The 27,297-nt window shown below is 56.1% G+C and overlaps 1 protein-coding gene and 3 long non-coding RNA genes across 7 annotated transcripts in view; 1 reads left to right on the plus strand and 3 right to left on the minus strand.

Annotated features, from left to right (window-relative positions):
- The window catches only part of LOC112531351 (zinc finger CCCH domain-containing protein 11A-like), an 88,500-nt gene that overhangs the window by 57,502 nt on the left and 3,701 nt on the right, over positions 1-27,297 (plus strand). For 2 of the 3 annotated variants that reach the window (XM_040649254.1, XM_040649255.1), the window contains 2 exons: positions 12,824-12,886; positions 13,056-13,142. In XM_040649254.1, coding sequence (XP_040505188.1) covers positions 12,824-12,886; positions 13,056-13,142 — 150 coding nt within the window. Of the gene's footprint in view, positions 1-12,823; positions 12,887-13,055; positions 13,143-13,433; positions 14,542-27,297 lie in introns of those variants that run through there. The other variant, XM_040649256.2, reaches the window with a different exon arrangement.
- LOC121107078 lies at positions 5,496-8,911 on the minus strand. Its single transcript, XR_005840492.2, has 5 exons — positions 8,736-8,911; positions 6,746-6,851; positions 6,523-6,671; positions 5,902-6,061; positions 5,496-5,581 (listed from the first exon to the last, which is right to left on the minus strand). It is a non-coding gene; the product is annotated as an uncharacterized LOC121107078 (long non-coding RNA).
- The window catches only part of LOC112531469, a 73,256-nt gene continuing 60,639 nt past the window's right edge, over positions 14,681-27,297 (minus strand). The window contains exon 5 of the long non-coding RNA XR_005840460.2: positions 14,681-15,891. This is a non-coding gene — a long non-coding RNA (uncharacterized LOC112531469). The remainder of the gene's footprint in view (positions 15,892-27,297) is intronic.
- Positions 15,898-26,197, minus strand: LOC121107080. Of its 2 annotated transcripts, XR_006931674.1 has the most exons (6): positions 26,023-26,197; positions 24,004-24,109; positions 23,780-23,928; positions 21,628-21,778; positions 19,035-20,408; positions 15,898-17,019 (listed from the first exon to the last, which is right to left on the minus strand). It is a non-coding gene; the product is annotated as an uncharacterized LOC121107080 (long non-coding RNA). The 2 variants fall into 2 exon arrangements; XR_005840494.2 differs by lacking the exons at positions 15,898-17,019; positions 19,035-20,408; positions 21,628-21,778 and having other exon boundaries at positions 21,785-23,928.

The following is a 27,297-nucleotide window of genomic DNA, read 5'->3' on the forward strand; positions in this document are numbered from 1 at the left end:
CACCACAGAGATGCTCTTCATGTCTGTCTTGTCTCCTTTCTGCCAGAAGCTGATGCGAGCGGCCTTCCAGCAAAGCGCAGCCTTGCAGAAAGGCAAGGCAGAAGCGCCCAGTGTGGCACAGCACCCAAGAGAGGTACAGACACACAGCAGGCACCTGGGTTTGGTGCACTGTCTCTCTAGTGAGGCTTTCTGTCCGTCCTTTCCTGGGACTGTGGAAGTTGTGTGTTGGTTGTCGTCTTAATCCCTGCATTTACATTTAGTATTCCTGTGCTGATTAGAAATGTGACGCCACAGTTCAGCTGAGATCCTATGATCCATGGCCATGAGCCCTCGAGATGAGATGTCCCAGGATTGTGACCCGTTTTGCTGACTGAATGTAGTGTTGGGCTCTCATTAAATCTCCTTGTTTTTGCTTTCTTAACAGAGATTGGTGCTGAGCCAAATGACAAAATCTATGTGAAAGTGGTCCAGCAGGTCCATACTGAGAGAGCTTCGCAACGAACAGCAGCTCAAGCTCCTTTCCAGGCTGGAGGTCCTCTTAGAAGAGCAGGTCCCAGCACAGGGGGAAGACCTTCCCCTGCCGTGTGCCCCCGCTCTGTCTCCAACACCCTGGCTGGATATAAACGCAAGGCCTTGGAAGAAGGGAATCCAACAGCAGCTCAGCAGCCTTCCAATAAGAGAGTGAGGGGGCCGAGTGGAGACAGCGTGCCGGCTCCAGCAGCACACCCTGGGCCTGCTGCAGCGCGGAGCTCCAAGCAAAGAGGTGAGAAGGTGCTGTGGTACCCGCCGTGCTGAAGCGCTTCCCTGTGCGAGCACACTGACTTTGCTTTGCTTTTTCCTTCTCTGTGGAGGGGAAAAGAGTAGAAGGCTGCACAGTCCAAAGGCAGTGAGGTGCCCGAACGTGTAACCCTGTCTCTTCTCGTTAACTCCATGGTGGTCTTCTGCACGTCCCCCTGGAAATGTCATTCACTGGGAGGCTTCCTAGTCCCATTTCCTCCGTCTTTTTGCTGCCTTCTGCTTGTACGGCACCCATGTTTCTGCACTTGTGCTGCTGTTAAAATGTATTAATCTATTTTTCTTGCCTTATAGCAAGAAGACAGCGACAGAAAGAGAGGAGAGTGGAGCTGAAGAAGGCTGCCCTCAGAGCTGCCGCTGCACGTGCCGAGGTGAGTCCTTGGTGAACACAGACACCGCTCTTGTTGTTCTCAGGGCCTCCGTCTGTCACACATGAAAGGAAGAGACTGTAAAATCCCGAGGGAAGTGGTGTCCTGTTTCTACCCTCGCTCCGTTTCTTCCCAGGCCTCCGCAGTGGACAGCCTTGTGGAGATGATGCAGAAGCTGCAGCTGAAGGACTGAGAGGAGGAGCATAAGCAGGCAGCAGCTTCTGCAGTGCGCGGCGTTACAGGGCAGCACTGAGTGCCGCCCATCTCAGCACTCCACCTTCAAACGTAGTCAATAAACACCAGTCAAATTTATAGATTCACAAAGAGCGCACGGCCTGATTTGTCCAGCGGCACTCGGAGAGCTGCTGCACCACCTCCTCGTTATTGGTCTCGCGGCGCTCGCTCAGAACTGCCACAGCTCCGTCAGCGAATGCTGCCGTCCAGTGATGCAACGGAGGCAGCAGTCCTTTGCACTGCCCACAAACAGACTGTCTGCAAAGCACGTGCAAAGAGCTGCAGGGAACAAAGCCTGGCCATGAGCGTGCAAACTTGGAGAGCAACGCTGTGGAGATTGCTGAGTTTCCCAGGGCAGCACCGAGCGTTTTTTGCTGTGATGAGGGGTTTACAACGAGCAAAGTTCAGCAAAAGGACGGCATTTTCTGAAAAAATGACAGGCTGTTGGTCCAGAGCAGCATCTCTGCAGCTTAGGACCACCAGGCTGCCATTCCGGCACTGTTCTGCTTGCAGACAGCGCTCCAGGTTGTGGCACTCAGAGGGCGTCCCTCTGCCGTGCAGCCCTCCCCAGTGCCTGCCTGCCTGTCACTGTTGTGGCTGGGATGGAGCTGTTTCCTTTGCAGTGCCTGCTATGTTTTCACATGTGTGCACCCCATCCCTCTGCACAACCACGAGCACGAAGACTCGACCACTGCTCCAGCCTTGCACACTGCCATGTGCATGCACACAGATGCAAAACTTTCACCTGCGAGCACTGTGCACACAGCCACGCGCAATGCACGCTCGGATGTTCAGCACCATCTCTGCACACACCCATATGAACGCATACCTGCACTCACAGCTCGAGGACAAAATGCTGCTGGCATGGCACAGCCAACATGCAGGCAGTGGGCAATGTCAGGAGGAAAGGCGCCCCCTTACGCTCATTCATTCTCCTCTCTTTAATGAACGCATTGGTGCACAGCTGGAGCCCCATCCTGAGATGTGGATTGCTGCGGGGTTCCTCGTTGGTGGGCTATGGGGATCCTGGGATGGTAATGGGGGTCCTGTCACGGACTGTGGGACTCTGAGATCCCAGGAGAGGACTGAGGTCGTAAGGGAGGTCTGAGGAAGAAAACAAGGGGGTTCAGTGGGAGCTCAGAGGGGGATGTGGGCTGCTGCTGGGGACTGCAGGAGCCTGTGATGGCCCAGCTTGTCTGTGGGGGAGATGTGCTGAGTCTGAGTAGGTCCTTGAGGAGCTATAGGGCTCTCTGGGGGTGTGTTTGAGGATATAGGGACATTAAGGGATGTGGGAACACAGGCTGCAGGAGCAGAATGCTGTTCAGGAGAAGACAGGATGTGGGCTGCAGGTGGGAAACAGGGGCATGTGGTAGTATGGGGACATAGAGAGTATGGGAGGATGTGGGGAGAGGTTTGAGGTAAAAAGGGGGGGGGGGGGGGAGAGTTTGCAGTGGTTTCATTTCATCCTGAGAGGGGACTGGGCGTCCCTGTGGCCCAAAGGTGGGGCCCTGAGCCGTTACCCCACATGAGCCATAACCCAAGATGACCTCATCGCCCTCTATGTGCGTGACCCCATGGCTGCACTGACCCACAGCCCTGGGGGAACCATACCCCCACATGACCCTGTAACGCCCTGACTCTGCCTGCCCCCATCATGCTGCGACCCGACGCCATGTGGCCCCATAACTCTGGGATCCCTGCCCCCACCTCACTCCGACCATACAACCCATGTGATCTATAACTCCATGTCACCCCATCTGTCCCTACCATCCAATCTGACCCTATCACTGTGATTCAGAACCCCATCTGACCCCATAGCCCCACTCAACCCCGTAACTCTGTGACCCTGCAGGACCCCTATGTGACCCACAACCCCACATTTTCAACCCATGTGGCCATAGAACCAGCTGCATGTGGGGAAAAGGCATCTCCTCCTCGGGGTGGGGCTGCCCGACTGCTGCCCCAAAGAAGCCATGGGGCTGCAGCCGTACGCCTCAGTTTGGAGAGCTGGAACTGGCCAAAGGGGCCAGCAGAAGGACATGAACGCTTCTGTAGGGAAATACCTGTCCCAGGGTTTGGTGGGTTGGTAGCTTCTGTTTCTGTAAGTGCATGAGAACAGAACAAACTGATCCCACTGAGACCAGGGAAGGGACTGGAGCTTGGCTTGAACCAGGAACGGAGCAGGGATGGACTGAAGCAAATCAACTCCTTCTCGGGACAGTGGCAGAAGAAATCCAAGTCAGCTGCAGAACGAACAACACAACTCCTTACAAAAGGGCGTCGCAGAGTGGGGCCGTTGCAGCAGTAGGGGCAGTGCCTCTTGGAAGGGATCTCGCGGTGGGGAAGAAACTGCTCCAACATCAGCACTTGCAGCAGCTGCTGCAACGACCCCGAGAAATGGGCAGAGCACTCTGAGGGCAGCGCAGCACGAGGAGGAAGGAATGCACGGTGGTGCAGAACGAGCGCAGAAGGATGGAGAGCAGCAGCGGTGGGATCCCCCTTTGGCACGGACACCCACCGCTGCGGGACTGCAACAAGGAGCTGCACCCTGCCGTGGTCAGCATGGCTCTGTGTGCCAGCTGTGTGCTGCTGGAAAGCACCCGAGCGGTTACGGGTGGGAGAGTGGCAGAGGAAATCATCCAACATCTGCAGGGATAGCACAAGGCAGGCTCAGTGTGACAGCTGTGTCATTGTGCAGCAGACAGATGCTGAGCAGAGCACAGCAGGGCCAGGACGTTCTGACCAGGGGGAGGTGGAGAGTGCACACGAGATAAGGCACAGCTGCAGGACGGAGCATGAGACCCAGCACGTGCAACAGCTGCAAGAAGTCCTGCCTGCCTGTCTGCATAGAAAAGCACACAATCAGCCCGAAAGGAACACGTTGGCCATAGACCTCCTCTGGAAAAACTGCACAGCGGATGCGTGGTGGAGACTGTGAGCCTGCAGTGCCCAGCCAAGGGGGAACAGGAGAGCAGTGGGTGCCATGGGAGGAGAGCTCCAGGAGCAGAAGAAGCTCACAGAGGAGAGTGCAGTAACGCCACAGCAATCAGGAATGAGCTTTGCTGCTGCACTGAGAGCTGTGCCTGGTGGAACATCAGGGATGTGAGTATTTCTCGCACACCCCAAAGGCACTTTCATGGAAGTGCTGGGATGTAGGGAAGCCTCACAGGGCTGTCGGGCAGTGAAAGGACAACTATGGTAGGGCTTCAGGAGTACTTTGGGGCAGCTTTGGAGCAGAGCCACACCTGGGAGCTGCCTTTACCCAACACACTGCTGCTGGTGGAACTGCTGCTGGCCACGGGCTGCGGGCAGTGATGGGGCTGCTCTGGGGCTGCTCTAGAATGGCTCTGCGGGTGCTCTGGGCAGCTATGGGATACACTCATGGAGCCTCTTCCTTACCCCCAACTAACCCCTCGACCTCCATCTTGCCCCCCAAGATGAGGGCAAGATGAGCGTCAGGGGAATATACAGGCTGCTGACCCACAGCGGCCCCAGAGCCACCTTATAGTACCCTCCTGAACAAGCCAGGAACAGACCCATCCCTGCCCACAGCCTCATATGGGCTTACGGTGCTCACAGGGTTATGGGTCATTTCATGCCTTGGGGTCACGCGGAGTTGTATGGGGTTCTGGGCTCATGTGGGGTTACTGATGAGGGCTCCACCTTTGGGCCACAGGGAACCCCAATCCCCTCTCAGGAAGAAATCAATGAATGCACTCCAACACCACTCCACAACCCCAATTCTGACCCCAAACCGCTCCCCACGAGCCCCCAGACCCCCCACGTACCCATTCCAGTCCACGTCCCCGCACCCACAAGTCCCACCTGTACCTCACACCTCTCCCTCTCCTGTGAAGCACTCTGCTCCTGTAGGCTGTGGTCCACATCCCCTTATCCTCCCCAAATCCTCCCATGTTCTGATCCGTGTTCCCCAGTATCCCCAGTGCCGCCCACTTCACTTGCACCCACATCTGTGCCCTACACCTTCTCCAGCTCCTCATTCCTCACCTGCAGAAGCCATCCATGCCACAGCACTGTGAGGTTGTACGGGATCTGGCAGGCAGGTCAGGGAGAGGAGAGGCCAAAGGTGGGCTACGAGGGGTCCTGGGATGGTGATGGGGTCCTGTCAGGGACCATGGGGGTCAGTGAGTTCCCAGGGGGGATCTTGGAGGTGTAAAGGAGGTCTGAGGGAGGAAATAGGAGGATTCCATGGAATGGAATAGGAGAATTCCCATGTCCAGTGGGGGACATGGGGTGCTGCTATGGACTGTGAGGGTACATGTGAGAATGGGCCAGCTACGGGGGAGGTGTACTGGGTCTGAGGGGGTCCTCGAGGGGCTCCAGGGCTCACTGGGGGGCTACAGGGTGTCTCTAGGGGTCTTGCTGGGAAACACTGGGAGGGATATTGGGGCTCTGAGGGAATGATGGGTGCGCTGTCATGAGAAAGGAAAGGGCAGCCTTGTGGAAAGCAAGGGGCAGCCAGGGGGATGGAAGGGAATCCTACCGGAATGCAAGGGGAATCCAGGCTGAGGCAAGGGGACAGCTGGGGGAAGAACAGGGAAACGTCCCAGCAACGGACTTCTTCTTTCACATCCACATCTTCTGCTTCCCAGCTGTGCTGCAAAGCTGCCAGAGGAGCTGCAGTACCGCTGCCCGACTCCTGCCTGTGTCAGAAAGAGCTGCACGTGAGCAGAGTGCAATTGCCATTCTAAAGCCAACTCCATCACTGCAGTCACAACACCACAACCTTCAGTATCTGCTACAGGCAGACGACCATGCCCTTGCACAGGAACCATTCCTACAGAGCAAGGGAAGTCCTTCACTGCCTCAGGACGTGAGGAACACAGGAAGGGCCCCAAAGCCTTCAGCACATGCCATGGAGCCACCAAAGTTGGCAGCTAAACACACCTTCTCCGTCAAGAATGAGCAAGACCAATCAATGCACCCTGCTGCTGCAGAGGGCTGCGCTGCATCTCCTGGTGCCACCCTTGGGCTGTCATCGCGCTGCCCACACTTTGAAGTGCCGCAGCCTTGCAAGAAAGAACAGAGAGCAAGGAGCTCTGCCGTGCACTTGCTGTGAGAACACAGAGAGGAGCCGTACAGCCCTTGCTCTCAGCACACACACCTCTTCTCTTACCAGCCGTTCATTCCTGCACAGCGCTGCTCAAACCCCTCCTCCATCTCTCCCTTCACAACGCCATACGCAGCCTCTCCCCAGCGACGAGCTCTGGGCTCTTTCATGCCTGTGCCATCATCGGGGCCTGCAGAACAAACCTGTTGTTCAGAGGTTTGATTAGAATCGCTTCTACCATGCAGGGAGGGAGGGCTGAGATGCACAACGTCCTCACCTGCTGGATGTTGGAAGGGGAGGTTCAGCAGCAGCTCGACTCGCCATGATTAAGTCCTCCAAAAGTTGCCTTCTTTCTTTCGGATCAGCAGAATGCAGACTGAAACCTTTTCAAAAGGCATTATGAAACAAAATTAGATTATTAAACATAATCATTAAACATAATCATTAAAAATAAACAGATAACCTAAACCCACGGAGAAAACACGTTTCAGATTGAAGACCACAAAAGCATCATATTCTATTCCAATACAACTTCAGTTGCAATTTGAATTACATGACTAGCATTTCACCCTCCCTGCTGTGGAAGGGGGGGAAGGAAGGAAGGGAGAGCCTTCAAGCCCCAAATCTCTTTAGAGATCACCCTATAGCTCCAGATCATCCTATGGACCCACACAGCCCCATACAGGACCACATCCTCCAAACACCCTCTATAGCCTCATATCTCCCTATATCCCCAAATAGCCCATCACAGACCCTCTGTAACCCCCAAAGGCCCATTTTAGCCGCCCATACCTTCTCCAGCATAACATCCCTCTCTACAGACCCTCCCTGGCCCCCTATCATCCTATACTCTCTTACAGCCCGCCACAACCCCCTAAAAATTCACTACTGCCCCATATCTCCCTATATCCCCTCCACAGACCCCTATAGCCACCTACCCTACTAGAACCCGCCTACAGCCCACCCACAGCTCCCTATAGCCACATAACCACCTATAAAGCTCCTATAGCCTCCCCATAGAACCATACAGCTCCCCCAAAAGCCCCCTACAGTGTCATATTATTCCCCTGCTCCCTACAGCCACATAGCACCCCATGTCCCCTCTACAGCCCTAAAACCCTCCCTCCAGTCCCCCAGCCCCTAAAGCCCCATCTCCCCTTACAGCTACCCACAGACCCACACTTGCCCTAGACCCCCTCGAGAGCCCCCCACACTCTCCCATATCCAGCCTCATATCCCCCTAGAACCCTTCTAGACTCCATATCTCCCCTATATCCCCACAGACACCCTATATCCTCCCTCAGGCCCCCACAATCTCCTACAGCACAACATCCTGCCCTATAGCCCCCCCCAACCCCTAGTACCCTCAACGCTCCCACATGTTGCCACAAAGCCCCAGAGCCACATATCCCCCTCGAACACACCTATAGCCCTTACAGCCCCCTCAGAGAACCGTGGAGCCCCTCCCAAAGCCCCCTACAGACCCATATCACCCCTATACCCCCACAGCCCCCTAGAGAACCAAATCCCCCTATATACCCCATATAGCCCTAAAACTCTCCCTAAAGACCCCGCAGCACCCTAGAGCCCCATATCCCCCAATAGATCCCACAGATCCCTAGATCCCAACCACAGACCCCTCTTTTCCCATATACCCCAATACCCCTTCTACAGTCCCCCACAGCTTTCTAGAGCCCCATAGCCCACCTAGAGACACAATTAAGCTCCCTAAAGCCCCGCACACCCCTAGAGCCACCCTAGCGCACTATAGCCTCATATCCTCCAACAACCCCCACACAGCCCTATATCCCTCTGCAGCCCCCTTAAAGCCCCCGATAGCCCCACATCCCTCCCGATAGCCCCCACAGACCACTACAGCACCATATCCCCCAATATCCACCCCTATAACCCACTACAGCCCCCTGTTGCCCCAAAGCACTACCCTATACCCCATACAGTCCCATTTCTCCCTCTGGCCTCCCCATGGCCCCTCACACCCTCCCTGGATTCCCAACACAGCCCCCTACAGCCCCATCTCCTCCTACAACCCACGCACAGCCCTACATCCCTCTATAGCACCCCCTGTGGCCCCACATCCCTCCATCCCCCTCTATTCCCAAAACACACCGATATCCCCATATCCCTCGAGATCCCCACACAGCACATTACAGCCCCATATCCTCCCACATCCCCCAATAGCCCCCAAAGCCCCTCAGCTCCCACATCGCCACCACATCTCCCCCACTGCCCCTACACCCACAGACCACCTCAGCCCCGGGAGGCACTCTGAGCAGCGCTGGAGGCTCGGGGTTCCAGGCCCTAATGGGGGCAGCAGCGCTACAGCGGTGGGGGCCCCGACTCCTTCAGCCGCCCCAAATCCCCGCATCCCACGGCGAAGGGGACGGCCACGGGCTGCTGTCTGAGGGGACAGCTGGGCGATTCCAAGCTGGTTGCCAACGGCGCGCTCTGCCCCTCAGCCAATTGGAGCCGGTGGCGCTTCCGCTCACCAATCAGAGGCCAGGGGCGGGCCAGAAATGCCATTGACCAATGAGAGGCCAGCAGGACCGGGATGGAGCTGCCGATCACCAATGAGAGGCCACCGGCGGTGGGTCAGTGCTGCTGCTGACCAATGAGAGCCAGCAGGGGCGGGATGTAGCTGTCAATCACCAATGAGAGTCCACCGGGGGTGGGTCAGAGCTGCTGCTGACCAATGAGAGGCCAGCATTAGTCCAAGCTGCCTGTAACCAATGAGAGGCTGGACGGGAGTGGGACGGAGCTGCTGCTGACCAATGAGAAACAACGGGGGGAGGGATGGAGCCGCATCTGACCAATGAGAGGCTAATGGGGGCAGTTCAGAGCTGCTGCTGACCATGCAGAGTCCACTGGGAGCGGGACTGAGCTCTCGCTGACCAATCAGAGGTCGGCACTGACCGATGTTGAGCTGGGAGCAGAGTGGACCCTCCCCCAAAGCAGCGGCAGCAGCGAGAAGGGGCTCCAAGAAGCAGAGAATGATAAATAAGAGGCCTGTGGGGATAGGATGGAGCTGCCTCTGACCAATGAGAGTCCAGAGGGGTGACACAGAGCTGCATCTGACCAATGAGAATCCACCGGGGGCGGGCTGGAGCTGCTGCTGACCAATGAGAGGCCACCAAGGGCGGGACAGAGATGCCGCTAATCACTGAGAGGCCGAAGAATGTCCAGAGCTTCCGCTGACCAATGAGAGGCCAGTGAGGGCGGGACCGAGCTGCCGCTGACCAATGAGAGGCTGGATGGAGATGAAGCTGCCACTGACCTGTGAGAAACAACCAGGGGCAGGACGGAGCTGCCGTTGAACAATGACAGTACGGACAGGGGCCAAAGTTGCTGCTGACCAATGAGAGGCCATTGGAGGTGGGACAGAGCTGCCGCTGACCAATGAGAGGCCGGAACGGGCCTGCACCGAGCTGGGAGTAAAGCGGACACCCCCAAAGCAGCGACAGCGACGGGAAGGGGCTCCAAGAAGCAAAGAATGGCGGCGAGGCGCTGCCGGGAGCAGCAAAAAGGCAGTGAGGCTCTCCCTGAAGCACCACAGCGGTTTGTTTGCCCACAGCACACACGCGTGTGTGGCCCCATCCCTGCATGCAACCACATGCACGCACACACATGCAACCCCATCCCGTTGCACTGCAGTGCACGTGCAAAGACGCGTGCAGCCTCATCTGCAGCTCCACAGGCAGGAGGAGACGGGCCGAGGAGAGCGCTCCCTCGGATGAAAGGCAGTGGGCAGCCATGGCAAAGGCTGAGGCGCTCAGTGAGAGCTTTGCCTCGGTCTTTGCAGGTGGTTGGACCTGCAGCCCGACTTACAGAAGAAGATGAGGAGTTCCCCAGCAGGAAGCCACAAACCCGGCAGGAACCTGCAGGGGAATCGCAGCATGTGTGGGTGCCCAGGAGGAAATGCAGCCCCAGCGTCTGAGCAGCGCCTGGCCATGGAGTGCTGCGGCCCAAGAACAGCGCTATTCTGCCCTTGCCGAGATGGCTTTCCAAGGAGGACTTGTCTGTGGGGGTCAAGGAGGTTATTTGGGTTATGTGGGCTCGTTGGGGTCTGTCCTCACAAAAAGCAGAGGGCTGGCTCATCCAAAAGCTTGGTGATTGCTTGGAAGCCCAAACCCTTCTGGCCTGCAATAACCCCATTGGCTCCACTGACCCCAATTACCCCTTTGAGCCAGTGACTTCAGTGACATCACATGAACCTTATAACCCCAATGATCCCAACGATCCCACATGGCCCCATTGACCCCAATGACCCCAAGGACCCCATTGACCCCACCAATGCCCATGTTTCTAATGATACCCATGACCCCATATGACCCCAACAACACATTTACCCCACTGACCCCATTAACCCCACATGACCCCATTGACCCCAGTAACCCCATTGACACCACAGACCCCATTAACCCCAGTGACCCCCAATGGCCTCAATGACCCTAGTAACTCCAATGACCCATTTGTCTCCAATAACCCCCACTGACCCCATTATCCCCATTCACTCCATTGACCCCATTGATCCCAATGACTTCATTGACACCAATGTCCCCAATGACCCCCACTGACCCCAGTGACCCCTACTGACCCAAGTAACCATATTGAACCCAATGACCCCCTAGACCCCTATGACCCCATTGACTCCAATGTCCCCATAGACCCCATAGACCCATTGTCTCCAACGACCCCAGTCTGGATGCAGCCTGGGAGAAACGTCTCCTGCTTCCAGTCATGCAGTGCCTCAGCGAGAGGGTGACCCAGCCTGGCTACACAACAATCGTGTGTATTTCTCTCTTCTGGTGCTTCACAGAACCCCATTGGGTGAGCCTCCTGTTGGTTTCTTCAAATTTGGTACCAATCCTGGGGACCAAAACCACAGCCTGAAAGGCTGGAACCAGTCCAGGGGCTTAAAGCCACAGCCTCAGCTAGAGAGGCCAGAAGCAGCCAAGGGCCTGAGGCCACAGACACAGGCGGGGAGCCCAGCACTGGCCCTGGGACTTAAAGCCACAGCCGGAGAGGCTGACATCAGCCCTGGGACTCAAAGCCCCAAACACAGATGCTGGCACAGGCCCTGGGTTTCGTTTTCTATGGGTTCCCCTGGGACTCCATTGACCACTTGGAGGCCATACTGGTCTTGAATGGTTTTTATTGGGCTGCACAAGAGTCATCTTCACTTCTCCATTATTCAAATAACCCCATTGGGTGACCCTGGTGTTGGTTTCCTAAGATGTGGATCTGGGAGTTGCCCATTTCCTTCACTTATGATGAAAGCACGGAAGCGATGCGGGCACTCGCTGAGGTCACAATCACTGCTGGGGTGGGAGCGTTTCCGCCACAGCTGGTGAGCAGAGCTGGTGCTCTGGTGAGCGTGCTGCACACCGAGGCTGAGCTCTGGGCCTTCCGTGGAACAGATCACCCTGTGAGAGCCCGTCAGAAGCACCGCGTGTGCACTCGTCGGTACTCTCTGCAGGGTTCCTGTCCCAAGGGAGATTTTGGGATCGAGGCAGTCGCAGGAAGAGGGAAGCCAGCTCTTTGCAAGGGCCGGGGAAGTTCCTGTGCACAGAGGCCTGGGAACTCCAGATTCCTCTGAGCCTTCAGCGGCCATGTCTCAGCACGGAGATGACCGCGGTTCCAATTGCTGCCGTCTGAGTGGCAAGGTATGGCTGGGCTTCTTCTGCTTGGTTCTTCCTTTCTCTTGCTCTCAAGGGGAAGGGACGGAGCAGAGGGAGCCCTGCTGGTCCTCGGTGACCTCAGTAACCGGTTGCATTCAGCGCTCACTGCTGACAGCCTGGGCTAACATCGCGGACGTGGCTCAGGCCGTCTTTTCCCTTAGTGATAATCAGTGTCTCAGCACTCTGATATCCCCTCTCTGGCACGATCTGGAACCTCTCTGCAAGCCTTGGCTGCCCGTTCCCACCACCGTTTCTTCCTTTCTCTCTTCAGAAGCGGCGCGGCGCGGTTCCCCGCGGTTGGGAGCAGCAGCCAGCAGGCTGCCAGAGATCCGACCGCGCCTTCCAGCGCACAGAGGGACGCAACAGGGACGGACGGTCCTTCATGCCATACAGAAGTGAGTTTCTTCGGCCTTCTGTCGTGAAGTGTGGAGGAATGAATTTTGAGTATTCCTTCTGGGCGGGTGCAGCGCTGCAGGGGATGTCAAGTGAGCATCCGTTTGGAGTGCAGGAAGGAGCAGTGAGAAGTGAACTATCAATCGGTTTGTGTTTGGGCTGTCAAAGTAGCCTCTTTCTGTTAGCTGGGGGGACGTGGGCATACTGGGCAGTACTTCTGCTGCCTGCTGGTGTCTGTGAAATCAACACACCATCTGTTGTTGTAGGGACAGAGCCTGCGCGTCCACGGAGTGGTGCTGGGCAAGGCTGGAAACGCAAAGCCTCCGCAGGTAAGAAGCTCGTGCGAGCTGTGCTGACTGCAGAAGCGGCATAATGTTCTAGCAGCAGAAAGGCAAGCTGAAGAAACTGCTCTTGAAGACCAGAAGATTGTGGTTGGCTATGCTCAAATCTTCGGCCACAGAGATGCTCTTCATGTCTTTCTTGTCTCCTTTCTGCCAGAAGCTGATGCGAGCGGCCTTCCAGCAAAGCGCAGCCTTGCAGAAAGGCAAGGCAGAAGCGCCCAGTGTGGCACAGCACCCAAGAGAGGTACAGACACACAGCAGGCACCTGGGTTTGGTGCACTGTCTCTCTAGTGAGGCTTTCTGTCCGTCCTTTCCTGGGACTGTGGAAGTTGTGTGTTGGTTGTCGTCTTAATCCCTGCATTTACATTTAGTATTCCTGTGCTGATTAGAAATGTGACGCCACAGTTCAGCTGAGATCCTATGATCCATGGCCATGAGCCCTCGAGATGAGATGTCCCAGGATTGTGACCCGTTTTGCAGACTGAATGTAGTGTTGGGCTGTCATTAAATCTCCTTGTTTTTGCTTTCTTAACAGAGATTGGTGCTGAGCCAAATGACAAAATCTATGTGAAAGTGGTCCAGCAGGTCCATACTGAGAGAGCTTCGCAACGAACAGCAGCTCAAGCTCCTTTCCAGGCTGGAGGTCCTCTTAGAAGAGCAGGTCCCAGCACAGGGGGAAGACCTTCCCCTGCCGTGTGCCCCCGCTCTGAATCCAACACCCTGGCAGGATGTAAACGCAAGGCCTTGGAGGAAGAGAAACCAACAGCAGCTCAGCTGCCTTCCAATAAGAGAGTGAGGGGGCCGAGTGGAGACAGTGTGCCGGCTCCAGCAGCACACCCTGGGCCTGCTGCTGCGCGGAGCTCCAAGCAAAGAGGTGAGAAGGTGCTGTGGTACCCGCCATGCTGAGGCACTTCCCTGTGCGAGCACACTGAGTTTGCTCAGGGTTGGCTTTGCTTTTTCCTTCTCTGTGGAGGGGAAAAGAGTAGAAGGCTACAAGGTCCAAAGGCAGTGAGGTGCCAGAACGTGTAACCGTCTCTTCCCGTAAACTCTATGGCAGTCTTCTGCACGTCCCCCTGGAAATGTCATTCACTGGGAGGCTTCCTAGTCCCATTTCCTCTGTCTTTTTGCTGCCTTCTGCTTGTACGGCATGGATGTTTCTGCCGTTTCACTGGAGACAAAATGAATTCATCTCTTTTTCTTGCCTTACAGAAAGAAGACGACAACGAAAAGAGAGGAGAGTGGAGCTGAAGAAGGCTGCCCTCAGAGCTGCCGCTGCACGTGCCGAGGTGAGTCCTTGGTGAACACAGACACGGCTCTTGTTGTTCTCAGGGCCTCTGTCTGTCACACATGAAAGGAAGAGACTGTAAAATCCCGAGGGAAGTGGTGTCCTGTTTCTACCCTCGCTCCGTTTCTTCCCAGGCCTCCGCAGTGGACAGCCTTGTGGAGATGATGCAGAAGCTGCAGCTGAAGGACTGAGAGGAGGAGCGTCAGCAGGCAGCAGCTTCTGCAGTGCGCGGCATTTCAGGGCAGCGCTGAGTGCCGCCCATCTCAGCACTCCACCTTCAAACGTAGTCAATAAACACCAGTCAAATTTATAGATTCACAGAGAGCGCACGGCCTGATTTGTCCAGCAGCACTCGGAGAGCTGCTGCACCACCTCCTCGTTATTGGTCTCGCGGCGCTCGCTCAGAACTGCCACAGCTCCGTCAGCGAATGCTGCCGTCCAGTGATGCAATGGATGCAGCAGTCCTTTGCACTGCCCACAGACACACTGTCTGCAAAGCACGTGCAAAGAGCTGCAGGGAACACAGCCTTGCCATGAGCGTGCTAACTTGGAGAGCAATGCTGTGGATATTGCCGAGTTTCCCAGGGCAGCACCAAGCATTTTTTCCTTAATGACAAGTATGTAATGAGCAAAGTTCAGCAAAAGGACGGCGTTTTCTGAAAAAATGACAGGCTGTTGGTCCAGAGCAGCATCTCTGCAGCTTAGGACCACCAGGCTGCCATCCCGGCACTGTTCTGCTTGCAGACAGCGCTCCATGTTGTGGCACTCAGAGGGCGTCCCTCTGCCGTGCAGCCCTCCCCAGTGCCTGCCTGCCACTGTTGCGGCTGGGATGGAGCTGTTTCCTTTGCAGTGCCTGCTATGGCGCTGTGTCCTGGTTCTGTCAGCGCTCCGTGCCGTCCTGCAGGCTGTTGTGCAGAGCGCAGTGCTGCGGAGCTGTGCTTCCCGGCCCTGTGCTCTCCAGCACTCTCACGGGAGTTCTGCCGCTCCCAGCAATCTCCTGTTCCCAGGAGCCTCCGCTGCTCCCTTGAACGCGCATCTGTGTGCAGGGATGTGTGCAGAACCATACACCCACGTGCAAAGATTTCCCTGCACACACACCTCTGTATTCACACACACGTGCAATCACAACCTTGCACAGCCCTGTGTGCGCACTCCATCCATGTGCACACAAAAGTGTGATAAAACAAAAGGCCTTGTGCAAAGACCTTGATGCACTCTCCCGTGTTCATGCATACACACACATGCGTGCACTCCATCCCTTTGCACACCCACGTGCACGATGACACAAGCACTGCTCCGGCCTTGCACACAGCCATGTGCATGCACACACATGCAAAACTTTCACCTGCAAGCACTGTGCACACAGCCACGCGCAATGCACGCTCTGATGTTCAGCACCATCTCTGCACACCCCCGTATGCACGCATACCTGCACTCACAGCTCGAGGACAAAATGCTGCTGGCACGGCACATCCAACACGCAGGCGGTGGGCAATGTCAGGAGGAAAGGTGCCCCCTTAGGCTCATTCATTCTCCTCTCTTGAATGAACGCATTCGGGCAAAGCTGGAGCCCCATCCTGAGATGTGGATTGCTGCGGGGTTCCTCGTCGGTAGGATATGGGGATCCTGGGATGGTGATGGTGGTCCTCCTAGAAACTGTGGGAGTCCAAGAAGCCAGGGCGGACGGGGCTGAAGAGGTTAAGGATGTCTGAAGGAGGAAATAGGGGAGTTCAGTGGGAGCTCAGAGGGGGACGTGGGGTGCTGCTGGGGACTGTGGGGCTCTGTGAGGTCCCAGGTTGCTGGGGGGAGGTGTACCGGGAAAAGGTCCTTGAGGAGCTATGGGGCTCTGTGTGGGGTGTGGGAGGGATATAGGGACATCGGGGGATATGGGAACACAGGCTGCAGGAGCAGAATGCTGTCCAAGAGAAGTCAAGATGTGGGCTGCAGGTGGGAAACAGGTACATGGCGTAGTATGGAGACATAGGGGGTATGGGAGGATGTGGGGAGCAATTTGAGGTAAAAAGAGCGGGGGGGGTGAGGGGGGGGTGGGTTGTAGTGGTTTCAATTCATCCTGAGAGGGGACTGGGCGTCCCTGTGGCCCAAACGTGGGGCCCTGAGCCGTAACCCCACATGAGCAATAACCCAAGATGACCTCATCACGCTGTATGTGCGTGACCCCATGGCTGCACGCAACCCACAGCTCTGGGGGAACCATACCCCCACATGACCCTGTGACGCCCTGACTCTGCCTGCACCCATCACGCTGTGACCCAATGCCATGTGGCCCCATAACTCTGGGATCCCTGCCCCCACCTCACCCAAACATACAACCCATGTGATCCGTAACTCCCTGTCCCTACCATCTGACCCCATCACTGTGACTCAGAACCCCACCTGACCCCATAGCCCCACATCACCTTGTAACTCTGTGACCCTGCAGGACCCCCATGTGACCCACAACCCCACGTCCTCACCCCATGTGTCCGTAGAACCAGCTGCGTGTGGGGAAAAGGCATCTCCTCCTCGGGGTGGGGCTGCCCCACAGCTGCCCCAAAGAAGCCATGGGGAGGGCTGCAGCCGTATGCCTCAGTTTGGAGAGCTGGGAACTGGCCAAAGGGGCCAGGAGAAGGACATGAATGCTTCTGTAGGGAAATACCTGTCCCAGGGTTTGGTGGGTGCGTAGCTTCTGTTTCTGTAAGTGCATGAGAACAGAACAAACCGATCCCACGGAGACCAGGGAAGGGACTGGAGCTTGGCTTGAACCAGGAACGGAGCAGGGATGGACTGAAGCAAATCAACTCTTTCATGGGACAGTGGCAGAAGAAACCCAAGTCAGCTGCAGAACGAACAACACAACCCCTTACAAAAGGGCGTCCCAGACTGGGGCCGTTGCAGCAGTAGGGGCAGTGCCTCTTGGAAGGGATCTCACGGTGAGACTGAAACCTTTTCAAAAGGCATTATGAAACATGATTAGATTATTAAGCATAATCATTAAACATAAACAGATAACCTAAACCCAAGGAGAAAACACGTTTCAGATTGAAGACCACAAAAGCACCATATTCTATTCCAAGACAACTTCAGTTCCAATTTCAATTTCATGACTAGCATTTCACCCTCCCTGCTGTGGAAGGGGGGAAAGGAAGGAAGGGAGAGCCTTCTAGCCCCACATCCCTTTAGAGATCACCCTATAGCTCCAGATCATCCTGTGGACCCACACAGCCCCTTAGAGGACCACATCCTCCAAACACCCCCTATAGCCTCAGATCTCCCTATATCTCCAAAGAGCCCAAAAGAGCCCCTTCATAACCTCCAAAGCCCTCTTTTATCCCCCCCCATACCTTCTCCAGCATAACATCCCTCTCTAGAAACCCTCTCCGGCCCTCTATCATCCTATACCCTCACACAGCCCACCACAGCCCCCTAAAAACCCACAATTGCCCCATGTCTCCTTATATCTCCTCCATAGCCCCCTATAGCCTCCTACCCTACTAGAACCCTCCTACAGCCCACCCACAGAACCCTATAGCCACATAACCACCTATAAACTTGCTATAGCTCTCCCACTGCCTCCTATAGCCTCCCCATAGAACCATATAGCTCCCCCAATACCACCCTACAGCGACATATTATTCCCCTGTTCCCTAAAGCCCCATAGAACCCCATATCCCCCCTACAGCCCTAACACCCTCCCTACAGTCCCCCAGCCTTTAAAGCCCCATCACCCCTTACAGCTACCCACAGCCCTACACTGGCCCTAGACCCTCTCCAGAGACCCCCACACTCTCCCATATCCAACCTCATATCCCCCCAGAACCCTACTATACTCCATATCTCCTCTATATCCCCCAACAGCCCCCCACAGACACCCTATATCCTCCCTCAGGCCCCCACAATCTCCTACAGCACAACATCCTGCCCTAGAGCCCCCCCTCAACCCCTAGCACCCGCAACCCTCCCACATGTTGCCACAAACCCCCAGAGCCACATATCCCCCTCGAACACACCTATAGCCCTTACAGCCCCCTCAGAGAACCGTGGAGCTCCTCCCAAAGCCCCCTACAGACCCATATCACCCCTATACCCCCACAGCCCCCTAGAGAACCAAGTCCCCCTATATCCCCCATATAGCCCTAAAACTCTCCCTAAAGACCCCACAGCACCCTAGAGCCCCATATCCCCCACAAGCTTTCCACAGATCTCTAGATCCCAACCACAGCCCCCTCTTTTCCCATATACCCCAATACCCCTTCTACAGTCCCCCACAGCTTTCCAGAGCCCAATAGCCCCCCTAGAGACACAATTAAGCTCCCTAAAACCCCACATACGCATAGAGCCACCCTAGTACCTTATAGCCTCATATCCCCCAACAAACAGCGCAAATCCCTATATACCTCTACAGCCCTCCTAAAGCCCCTGATAGCCCCACATCCCTCCTGATAGCCCCCACAGAACACTACAGCCCCATATCCCCCAATATCCACCCCTATAACCCACTACAGCCCCCTGTCGCCCCAAAGCCCTACCCTATACCCCATACAGTCCCATTTCTCCCTCTGGCCTCCCCATGGCCCCTCACACCCTCCCTGGATTCCCAACACAGCCCCCTACAGCCCCATCTCCTCCTACAACCCACTCACAGCCCTGGATCCCTCTATAGCACCCCCTGTGGCCCCACATCCCTCCATCCCCCTCTATTCCCAAAACCCACCGATATCCCCATATCCCTCGAGATCCCCACACAGCACCCTACAGCCCCATATCCTCCCACATCCCCCAATAGCCCCCAAAGCCCCTCAGCTCCCACATCCCCACCACATCTCCGCCACTGCCCCTACACCCACAGACCACCTCAGCCTTGGGGGGCACTGCGAGCAGAGCTGGATGCTCGGGGTTCCAGGCCCCATTGCGGGCAGCAGCGCTACAGCGGTGGGGGCCCCGACTCCTTCAGCCGCCCCAAATCCCCGCATCCCACGGCGAAGGGGACGGCCACGGGCTGCCGTCTGAGGGGACAGCTGGGCGATTCCAAGCCGGTTGCCAACGGCGCGCTCTGCCCCTCAGTCAATTGGAGAAGGCAGTGCTTCCGCTCACCAATCAGAGACTGGAGGAGGGCCAGAAATGCCATTGACCAATGAGAGGCCAGAAGGGACGGGATGGAGCTGCCGATCACCAATGAGAGGCCACCGGGGGTGGATCAGAGCTGCTGCTGACCAATGAGAGCCAGCAGGAGCAGGCTGGAGCTGCCGATCACCAATGAGAGGCCACCGGGGGTGGGTCAGAGCTGCTGCTGACCAATCAGAGGCCGGCATGGGTCAGAGCTGCCGCTAACCAATGAGAGGCTGGATGGGAGTGGGACGGAGCTGCTGCTGACTAATGAGAAACAACAGGGGGAGGGATGGAGCTGCATCTGACCAATGAGAGGCTAACAGGGGCGGGTTGGAGCTGCTGCTGACCATGTAGAGTCCACCAGGAGTGGGACCGAGCTCTCGCTGACCAATCAGAGGTCGGCACGGGCCGGCGTTGAGCTGGGAGCAGAGCGGACCCTCCCCCAAAGCAGCGGCAGCAGCAGGAAGGGGCTCCAAGAAGCAAAGAATGATATATAAGAGGGCTGTGGGGATAGGATGGAGCTGCCGCTGACCAATGAGAGTCCAGAGGGGTGACACAGAGTTGCATCTGACCAATGAGAGGCCAGGAGAAGAAATGACACAATCTTCCCCGCACTGCTCAGTTTGCAGGAGTTGCCAAGTGCTGCTCCTTTTCCTTGTATCCTTCAATTCCAAGTCCACATTTTCCCCAAAGCCAAAGAATACAGCCGTAACCACCTACAGATAAATAAGCAATTTCAGTATGTATTTCCGACTGTGGTAATTCCTTCAGTTCAGAGGTCACCCTTAATGTACGGTGCCCGTTTTGATTCTGACAGAGGTTGTAGTTGCAGCTGACCTTCCAAGGCTGCAATACGTGGTGGTGGGACAGCCTTGGGCTTCTGCGTTTGCATTCATCCCACGTTTCCCATCTCTGCCTTGCAGCTCTGCTGGTGCTGGAAGTGGACGGTATTGCAGTCTGAATGAAGGAGCAGCTGCTGATGGGAGGCAGGAAGTCCAGGCTCATGAACGCTGAGGCATCTGCCAGTACGGCACCAGAGGAGGCAGTAGTGACGTTGGGGGGCAGTCGCAGAAGAAGATGAGGAGTTCCCCAGCAGGAAGCCACAAACGCAGCAGAAACCTGCAGGGGAATCGCAGCATGTGTGGGTGCCCAGGAGGAAATGCAGCCCCAGTGTCTGAGCAGCGCCTGGCCATGGAGTGCTGCGGCCCAAGAACAGCGCTATTCTGCCCTTGCCGAGATGGCTTTCCAAGGAGGACTTGTCTGTGGGGGTCAAGGAGGTTATTTGGGTTCTGTGGGCTCGTTGGGGTCTGTCCTCACAAAAAGCAGAGGGCTGGCTCATCCAAAAGCTTGGTGATTGCTTGGAAGCCCAAACCCTTCTGGCCTGCTATTACCCCAATGACCCCACTGACCCCATTGACCTTTTTGACCCAGTGACCCCAGTGACCTCACATGAACCTTATAACCCTACTGTCCCCAATGATCTAAATGATCCCACATGTACCCAATGACCCCATATGACCCCAACAACACATTTACCCCACTGACCCCATTAACCCCACATGACCCCATTGACCCCAGCAACCCCATAGACAACACAGACCCCATTAACCCTAGTGACCCCCATTGACCTCAATGACCCCAATAACCCCAGTGACTCAATTGTCTCCAATAACCCCCACTGACCCCACTGACCCCTACTGACCCCATTAAAACCATTGACCCCAATGACCCAATTGACCCCAATGACTCCATTGACTACAACGACCCCATTGACTCCAATAACCCCTGTGAATTCAATGACCTCAATGATTCCATCAACCCTCATTGACCCAAAGGTCCCCATTGACCTCTATGTCCCCATTGACTCCAATGACACCATAGACCACAATGACCCAATGGCCTCAATGACCTCATTGACTCCAATGACCCCACTGACCACAATGACCCCAAGTGACCCCACTGACAACTACTGACCCCATTAAAACCATTGACGCCAATGACCCAATTGACCCCAATGACTCCATTGATTACAATGACCCCATTGACACTAATAATCCGTGTGAATTCAATGACCTCAATGATTCCATCAGCCCTCACTGACCCCAATGGTCCCCATTGCCTCAATGACCTCATTGACTCCAATGACCCCACTGAGCACAATGACCCCCATTGCCTCAGTGACCCCATTGACCCCAAGTGATCCCCATTGACCCCAATGACACCATATAATACAATGATTCCATTGACCCCACTGACCCCAATGACCCCCATTGACCCCAGTGACCCCATTGAATCCAATGTCTCCATAGACCCCAATGAGCCCATTGACTCCAATGACCTCAATTCCCACTGAGACCGGGGAAGGGACTGGAGCTTTGCTGCTGCAGTGCTCTGTGGCCACAAGGGATACCAGAGCCAGGAACGGAGCAGGGATGGACTGAAGCAAATCAACACCTTCACGGGACAGTGGCAGAAGAAATCCAAGTCAGCTGCAGAATGAACAACACAACTCCTTACAAAAGGGCGTCCCAGACTGGGGCCGTTGCAGCAGTAGGGGCAGTGCCTCTTGGAAAGGATCTCGCGGTGGGGAAGAAACTGCTCCAACATCAGCACTTGCAGCAGCTGCTGCAACGACCCCGAGAAATGGGCACAGCACTCTGAGGGCAGCGCAGCACGAGGAGGAAAGAATGCACGGTGGTGCAGAACGAGCGCAGAAGGATGGAGAGCAGCAGCGGTGGGATCCCCCTTTGGCACGGCCACCCACCGCTACGGGACTGCAACAAGGAGCTGCACCCTGCCGTGGTCAGCATGGCTCTGTGTGCCAGCTGTGTGCTGCTGGAAATCACCCGAGCGGTTACAGGTGGGAGACTGGCTTAGGAAATCATCCAACATCTGCAGGGATAGCACAAGGCAGGCTCAGTGTGACAGCTGTGTCATTGTGCAGCAGACAGATGCTGAGCAGAGCACAGCAGGGCCAGGACGTTCTGACCAGGGGGAGGTGGAGAGTGCACACGAGATAAGGCACAGCTGCAGGACGGAGCATGAGACCCAGCACGTGCAACAGCTGCAAGAAATCCTGCCTGCCTGTCTGCATAGTAAAGCACACAATCAGCCCGAAAGGAACACGTTGGCCATAGACCTCCTCTGGAAATACTGCACAGCGGATGCGTGGTGGAGACTGTGAGCCTGCAGTGCCCAGCCAAGGGGGAACAGGAGAGCAGTGGGTGCCATGGGAGGAGAGCTACAGGAGCAGAAGGAGCTCACAGAGGAGAGTGCAGTAACGGCACAGCAATCAGGAATGAGCTTTGCTGCTGCACTGAGAGCTGTGCCTGGTGGAACCTGAGACAAGAGAGCGTTTCTCATACACCCCTCTGGCACTTTTGTGGATGTGCTGGGATGTGGGGAAGCCTCACAGGGTTGTCGGGCAGTGAAAGGACAACTATGGTAAGGCTTCAGGAGAACTTTGGGGCAGCTTTGGAGCAGAGCCACACCTGGAAGCTGCCTTTACCCAACACACTGCTGCTGGTGGAACTGCTGCTGGCCACGGGCTGCGGGCAGTGATGGGGCTGCTCAGGGGCAGTTACTCTAGGATGGCTCTGGGGCTGCTCTGGGCAGCTATGGGATACACTCATGGATCCTCTTCCTTAGCCCCCAACAAACCCCTCGACCTCCATCTTGCCCCCCAAGATGAGGGCAAGATGAGCGTCCGAGGATTATTCAGGCTGCTGACCTACAGTGGCCACAGAGCCACCTTATAGTACCCGCTGAAAAGCCAGGAACAGACCCATCCCTGCCCACAGCAGGAAAGGGCAACCATGTGGAAAGCAAGGGGCAGCCAGGGGGATGGAAGGGAATCCTACAGGAATGCAAGGGGAATCCAGGCTGAGGCAAGGGGACAGCTGGGGGAACAACAGGGGAACGTCCCAGCAACGGACTTCTTCTTTCACATCCACATCTTCTGCTTCCCAACTGAGCTGCAAAGCTGCCAGAGGAGCTGCAGTACCGCTGCTCGACTCCTGCCTGTGTCAGAAAGAGCTGCACGTGAGCGGGGTGCAATTGACATTCAAAAGCCAACTCCATCACTGCAGTCACAACACCACAACCTTCAGTATCTGTTACAGGCAGACGACCATGCCCTTGCACAGGAACCATTCCTACAGAGCAAGGGAAGTCCTTCACTGCCTCAGGACGTGAGGAACACAGGAAGGGCCCCAAAGCCTTCAGCACATGACATGGAGCCACCAAAGTTGGCAGCTAAACACACCTTCTCCTTCAAGAATGAGCAAGACCAATCAATGCACCCTGCTGCTGCAGAGGGCTGCGCTGCATCTCCTGGTGCCACCCTTGGGCTGTCATCGCGCTGCCCACCCACAGCGCACTTTGAAGCGCCGCAGCCTTGCAAGAAAGAACAGAGAGCAAGGAGCTCTGCCGTGCACTTCCTGTGAGAACACAGAGAGGAGCCGTACAGCCCTTGCTCTCAGCACACACACCTCTTCTCTTACCAGCCGTTCATTCCTGCACAGCGCTGCTCAAACCCCTCCTCCATCTCTCCCTTCACAACGCCATACGCAGCCTCTCCCCAGCGATGAGCTCTGGGCTCTTTCATGCCTGTGCCATCATTGGGGCCTGCAGAACAAACCTGGGAGTTCAGAGGTTTGATTAGAATCGCTGCTACCGTGCAGGGACGGAGGGCTGAGATGCACAACATCCTCACCTGCTGGATGTTGGAAGGGGAGGTTCAGCAGCAGCTCGACTCGCCATGATTAAGTCCTCCAAAAGCCGCCTTCTTTCTTTCGGATCAGCAGACTGCAGACTGCAACCTTCTCCAGAGACATTATGAAACATGATTAGATTATTAAGCATAATCATTAAACATAAACAGATTACCTAAACCCGAGGAGAAAACACGTTTCAGATGGAAGACCACAAAAGCATCATATTCTATTCCAAGACAACTTCAGTTCCAATTTCAATTTCATGACTAGCATTTCACCCGCCCTGCTGTGGAAGGGGGGAAAGGAAGGAAGGGAGAGCCTTCAAGCCCCACATCCCTTTAGAGATCACCCTATAGCTCCAGATCATTCTATGGACCCACACAGCCCCTTAGAGGACCACATCCTCCAAACACCCTCTATAGCCTCATATCTCCTTATATTTAAATAGCCCACCACAGCCCTACTATAACCCTCACAGCCCACTTTTAGCCCCCCATACCTTCTCCAGCATAATATCCCTCTCTAGAAACCCTCTCCGGCCCTCTATCATCCTATACCCTCACACAGCCCGCCACAACCCCCTAAAAACCCACTATTGCCCCATATCTCCCTATATCCCCTCCATAGCCCCCTATAGCCTCCTACCCTACGAGAACCCTCCTACAGCCCACCCACAGAACCCTATAGCCACATAACCACCTATAAACCCGCTATAGCTCTCCCACTGCCCCCTATAGCCTCCCCAGAGAACCATAGAGCTCCCACAATAGCCCCCTACAGTGTCATATTATTCCCCTGTTCCCTACAGCCCCATAGAACCCCATGTCCCCTCTACAGTCCTAAAACCCTCCCTACAGTCCCCCAGTCCCTATAGCCCCATCGCCCCTTACAGCTACCCACAGCCCTACACTGGCCCTAGACCCCCTCCAGAGCCCCCCACACTCTCCCATATCCAACCTCATATCCCCCCAGAACCCTTCTAGACTCCATATCTCCTCTATATCCCCCAAGAGCCCCCCACAGACACCCTATATCCTCCCTCAGGCCCCCACAATCTCCTACAACACAACATCCTTCCCTAGAGCCCCCCCTCAACCCCTAGCACCCTCAACGCTCCCACATGTTACCACAAACCCCCAGAGCCACATATCCCCCTCGAACACACCTATAGCCCTTACAGCCCCCTCATAGAACCATGGAGCTCCTCCCAAAGCCCCCTACACACCCATATCACCCCTATACCACAACAGACCCCTAGAGAAACAAATCTCCCTACATCTCCCATATAGCCCTAAAAATCACCCTAAAGACGTCACAGCACTTTAGAGCCCCATATCCCCCAATAGCTCCCACAGATCCCTAGATCCCAACCATAGCCCCCTCTTTCCACATATACCCCAATACCCCTACTACAGTCCACCACAGCTTTCCAGAGCCCCATAGCCCACCTAGAGACACAATTAAGCTCCTTAAAGCCCCACACACCCATAGAGCCACCCCTAGATCCAGCCTGATAGCCCCCCCCATATCCTCCTACAACTTCCACACAGCCCTATATCCCTCTGCAGCCCCCCTAATGCCCCCAATAATCTTACATCCCTCCCGATAGCTCCCACAGACCACTACAGCCCCATATCCCCCAGTATCCACCCCTATAACCCACTATAGCCCCCTGTCGCCCCAAAGCACTACCCTATACCCCATACAGTCCCCTTTCTCCCTAGAGGATCCCCATGGCCCCTCACACCCTCCCTGGATTCCCAACACAGCCCCCTACAGCCCCATCTCCTCCTACAACCCACGCACAGCCCTACATCCCTCTATAGCACCCCCTGTGGCCCCACATCCCTCCATCCCCCTCTATTCCCAAAACCCACCGATATCCCCATATCCCTCGAGATCCCCACACAGCACCCTACAGCCACATATCCTCCCACATCCCCCAAATAGCCCCCAAAGCCCCTCAGCTCCCACATCCCCACCACATCTCCGCCACTGCCCCTACACCCACAGACCACCTCAGCCTTGGGGGGCACCGTGAGCAGAGCTGGAGGCTCAGAGTTCCAGGCCCTAATGGGGGCAGCAGCGCTGTGGTGGTGGGGCCCCGACTCCTTCAGCCGCCCCAAATCCCCGCATCCCACGGCGAAGGGGACGGCCACGGGCTGCCGTCTGAGGGGACAGCTGGGCGATTCCGAGCCGGTTGCCAACGGCGCGCTCTGCCCCTCAGCCAATTGGAGCTGGCGGTGCTGCCGCTCACCAATCAGAGGCCAGGGGCGGGCCAGAAATGCCGTTGACCAATGAGAGGCCAGCAGGGGCGGAATGGAGATGCCGATCACCAATGAGAGGCCACCGGGGGTGGGACAGAGCTGCTGCTTACCAATCAGAGCCAGCAGGGGCGGGATGGAACTGCCGATCACCAATTAGAGGCCACCGGGGGTGGGTCAGAGCTGCTTCTGACCAATGAGAGGCCAGCAAGGGCGGGATGGAGCCTCCGCTGACCAATGAGAGGCCGGCACGGGCCTGCACCGAGCTGGGAGCAGAGCGGACACCCCCAAAGCAGCGGCAGCGACAGGAAGCGGTTCCAAGAAGCAAAGTAATGGCGGCGAGGTGCTGCCGGGAGCAGCAAAAATGCGGTGAGGCTCTCCCTGAAGCACCACAGCGGTTTGTTTGCCCACAGACCACACACGTGTGTGGCCCCGTCCTTTGCGTGCAACCACATGCACGCACACACATGCAACCCCATCCCGTTGCACTGCAGTGCACGTGCAAAGACGCGTGCAGCCTCATCTGCAGCTCCACAGGCAGGAGGAGACGGGCCGAGGAGAGCGCTCCCTCGGATGAAAGGCAGTGGGCAGCCATGGCAAAGGCTGAGGTGCTCAGTGAGAGCTTTGCCTCGGTCTTTGCAGGTGGTCGGACCTGCAGCCCGACTTACAGAAGAAGGTGAGGAGTTCCCCAGCAGGAAGCCACAAACCCGGCAGGAACCTGCAGGGGAATCGCAGCATGTGTGGGTGCCCAGGAGGAAATGCAGCCCCAGCGTCTGAGCAGCGCCTGGCCATGGAGTGCTGCGGCCCAAGAACAGCGCTATTCTGCCCTTGCCGAGATGGCTTTCCAAGGAGGACTTGTCTGTGGGGGTCAAGGAGGTTATTTGGGTTCTGTGGGCTCGTTGGGGTCTGTCCTCACAAAAAGCAGAGGGCTGGCTCATCCAAAAGCTTGGTGATTGCTTGGAAGCCCAAACCCTTCTGGCCTGTGTCATGGTTTTGTAACTTCGCTATTGGTATTCCACATCATAACAT

The sequence above is a fragment of the Gallus gallus genome, chromosome 17, assembly GCF_016699485.2.
Source record: "Gallus gallus isolate bGalGal1 chromosome 17, bGalGal1.mat.broiler.GRCg7b, whole genome shotgun sequence".
Taxonomy (NCBI): Eukaryota; Metazoa; Chordata; class Aves; order Galliformes; family Phasianidae; genus Gallus; species Gallus gallus.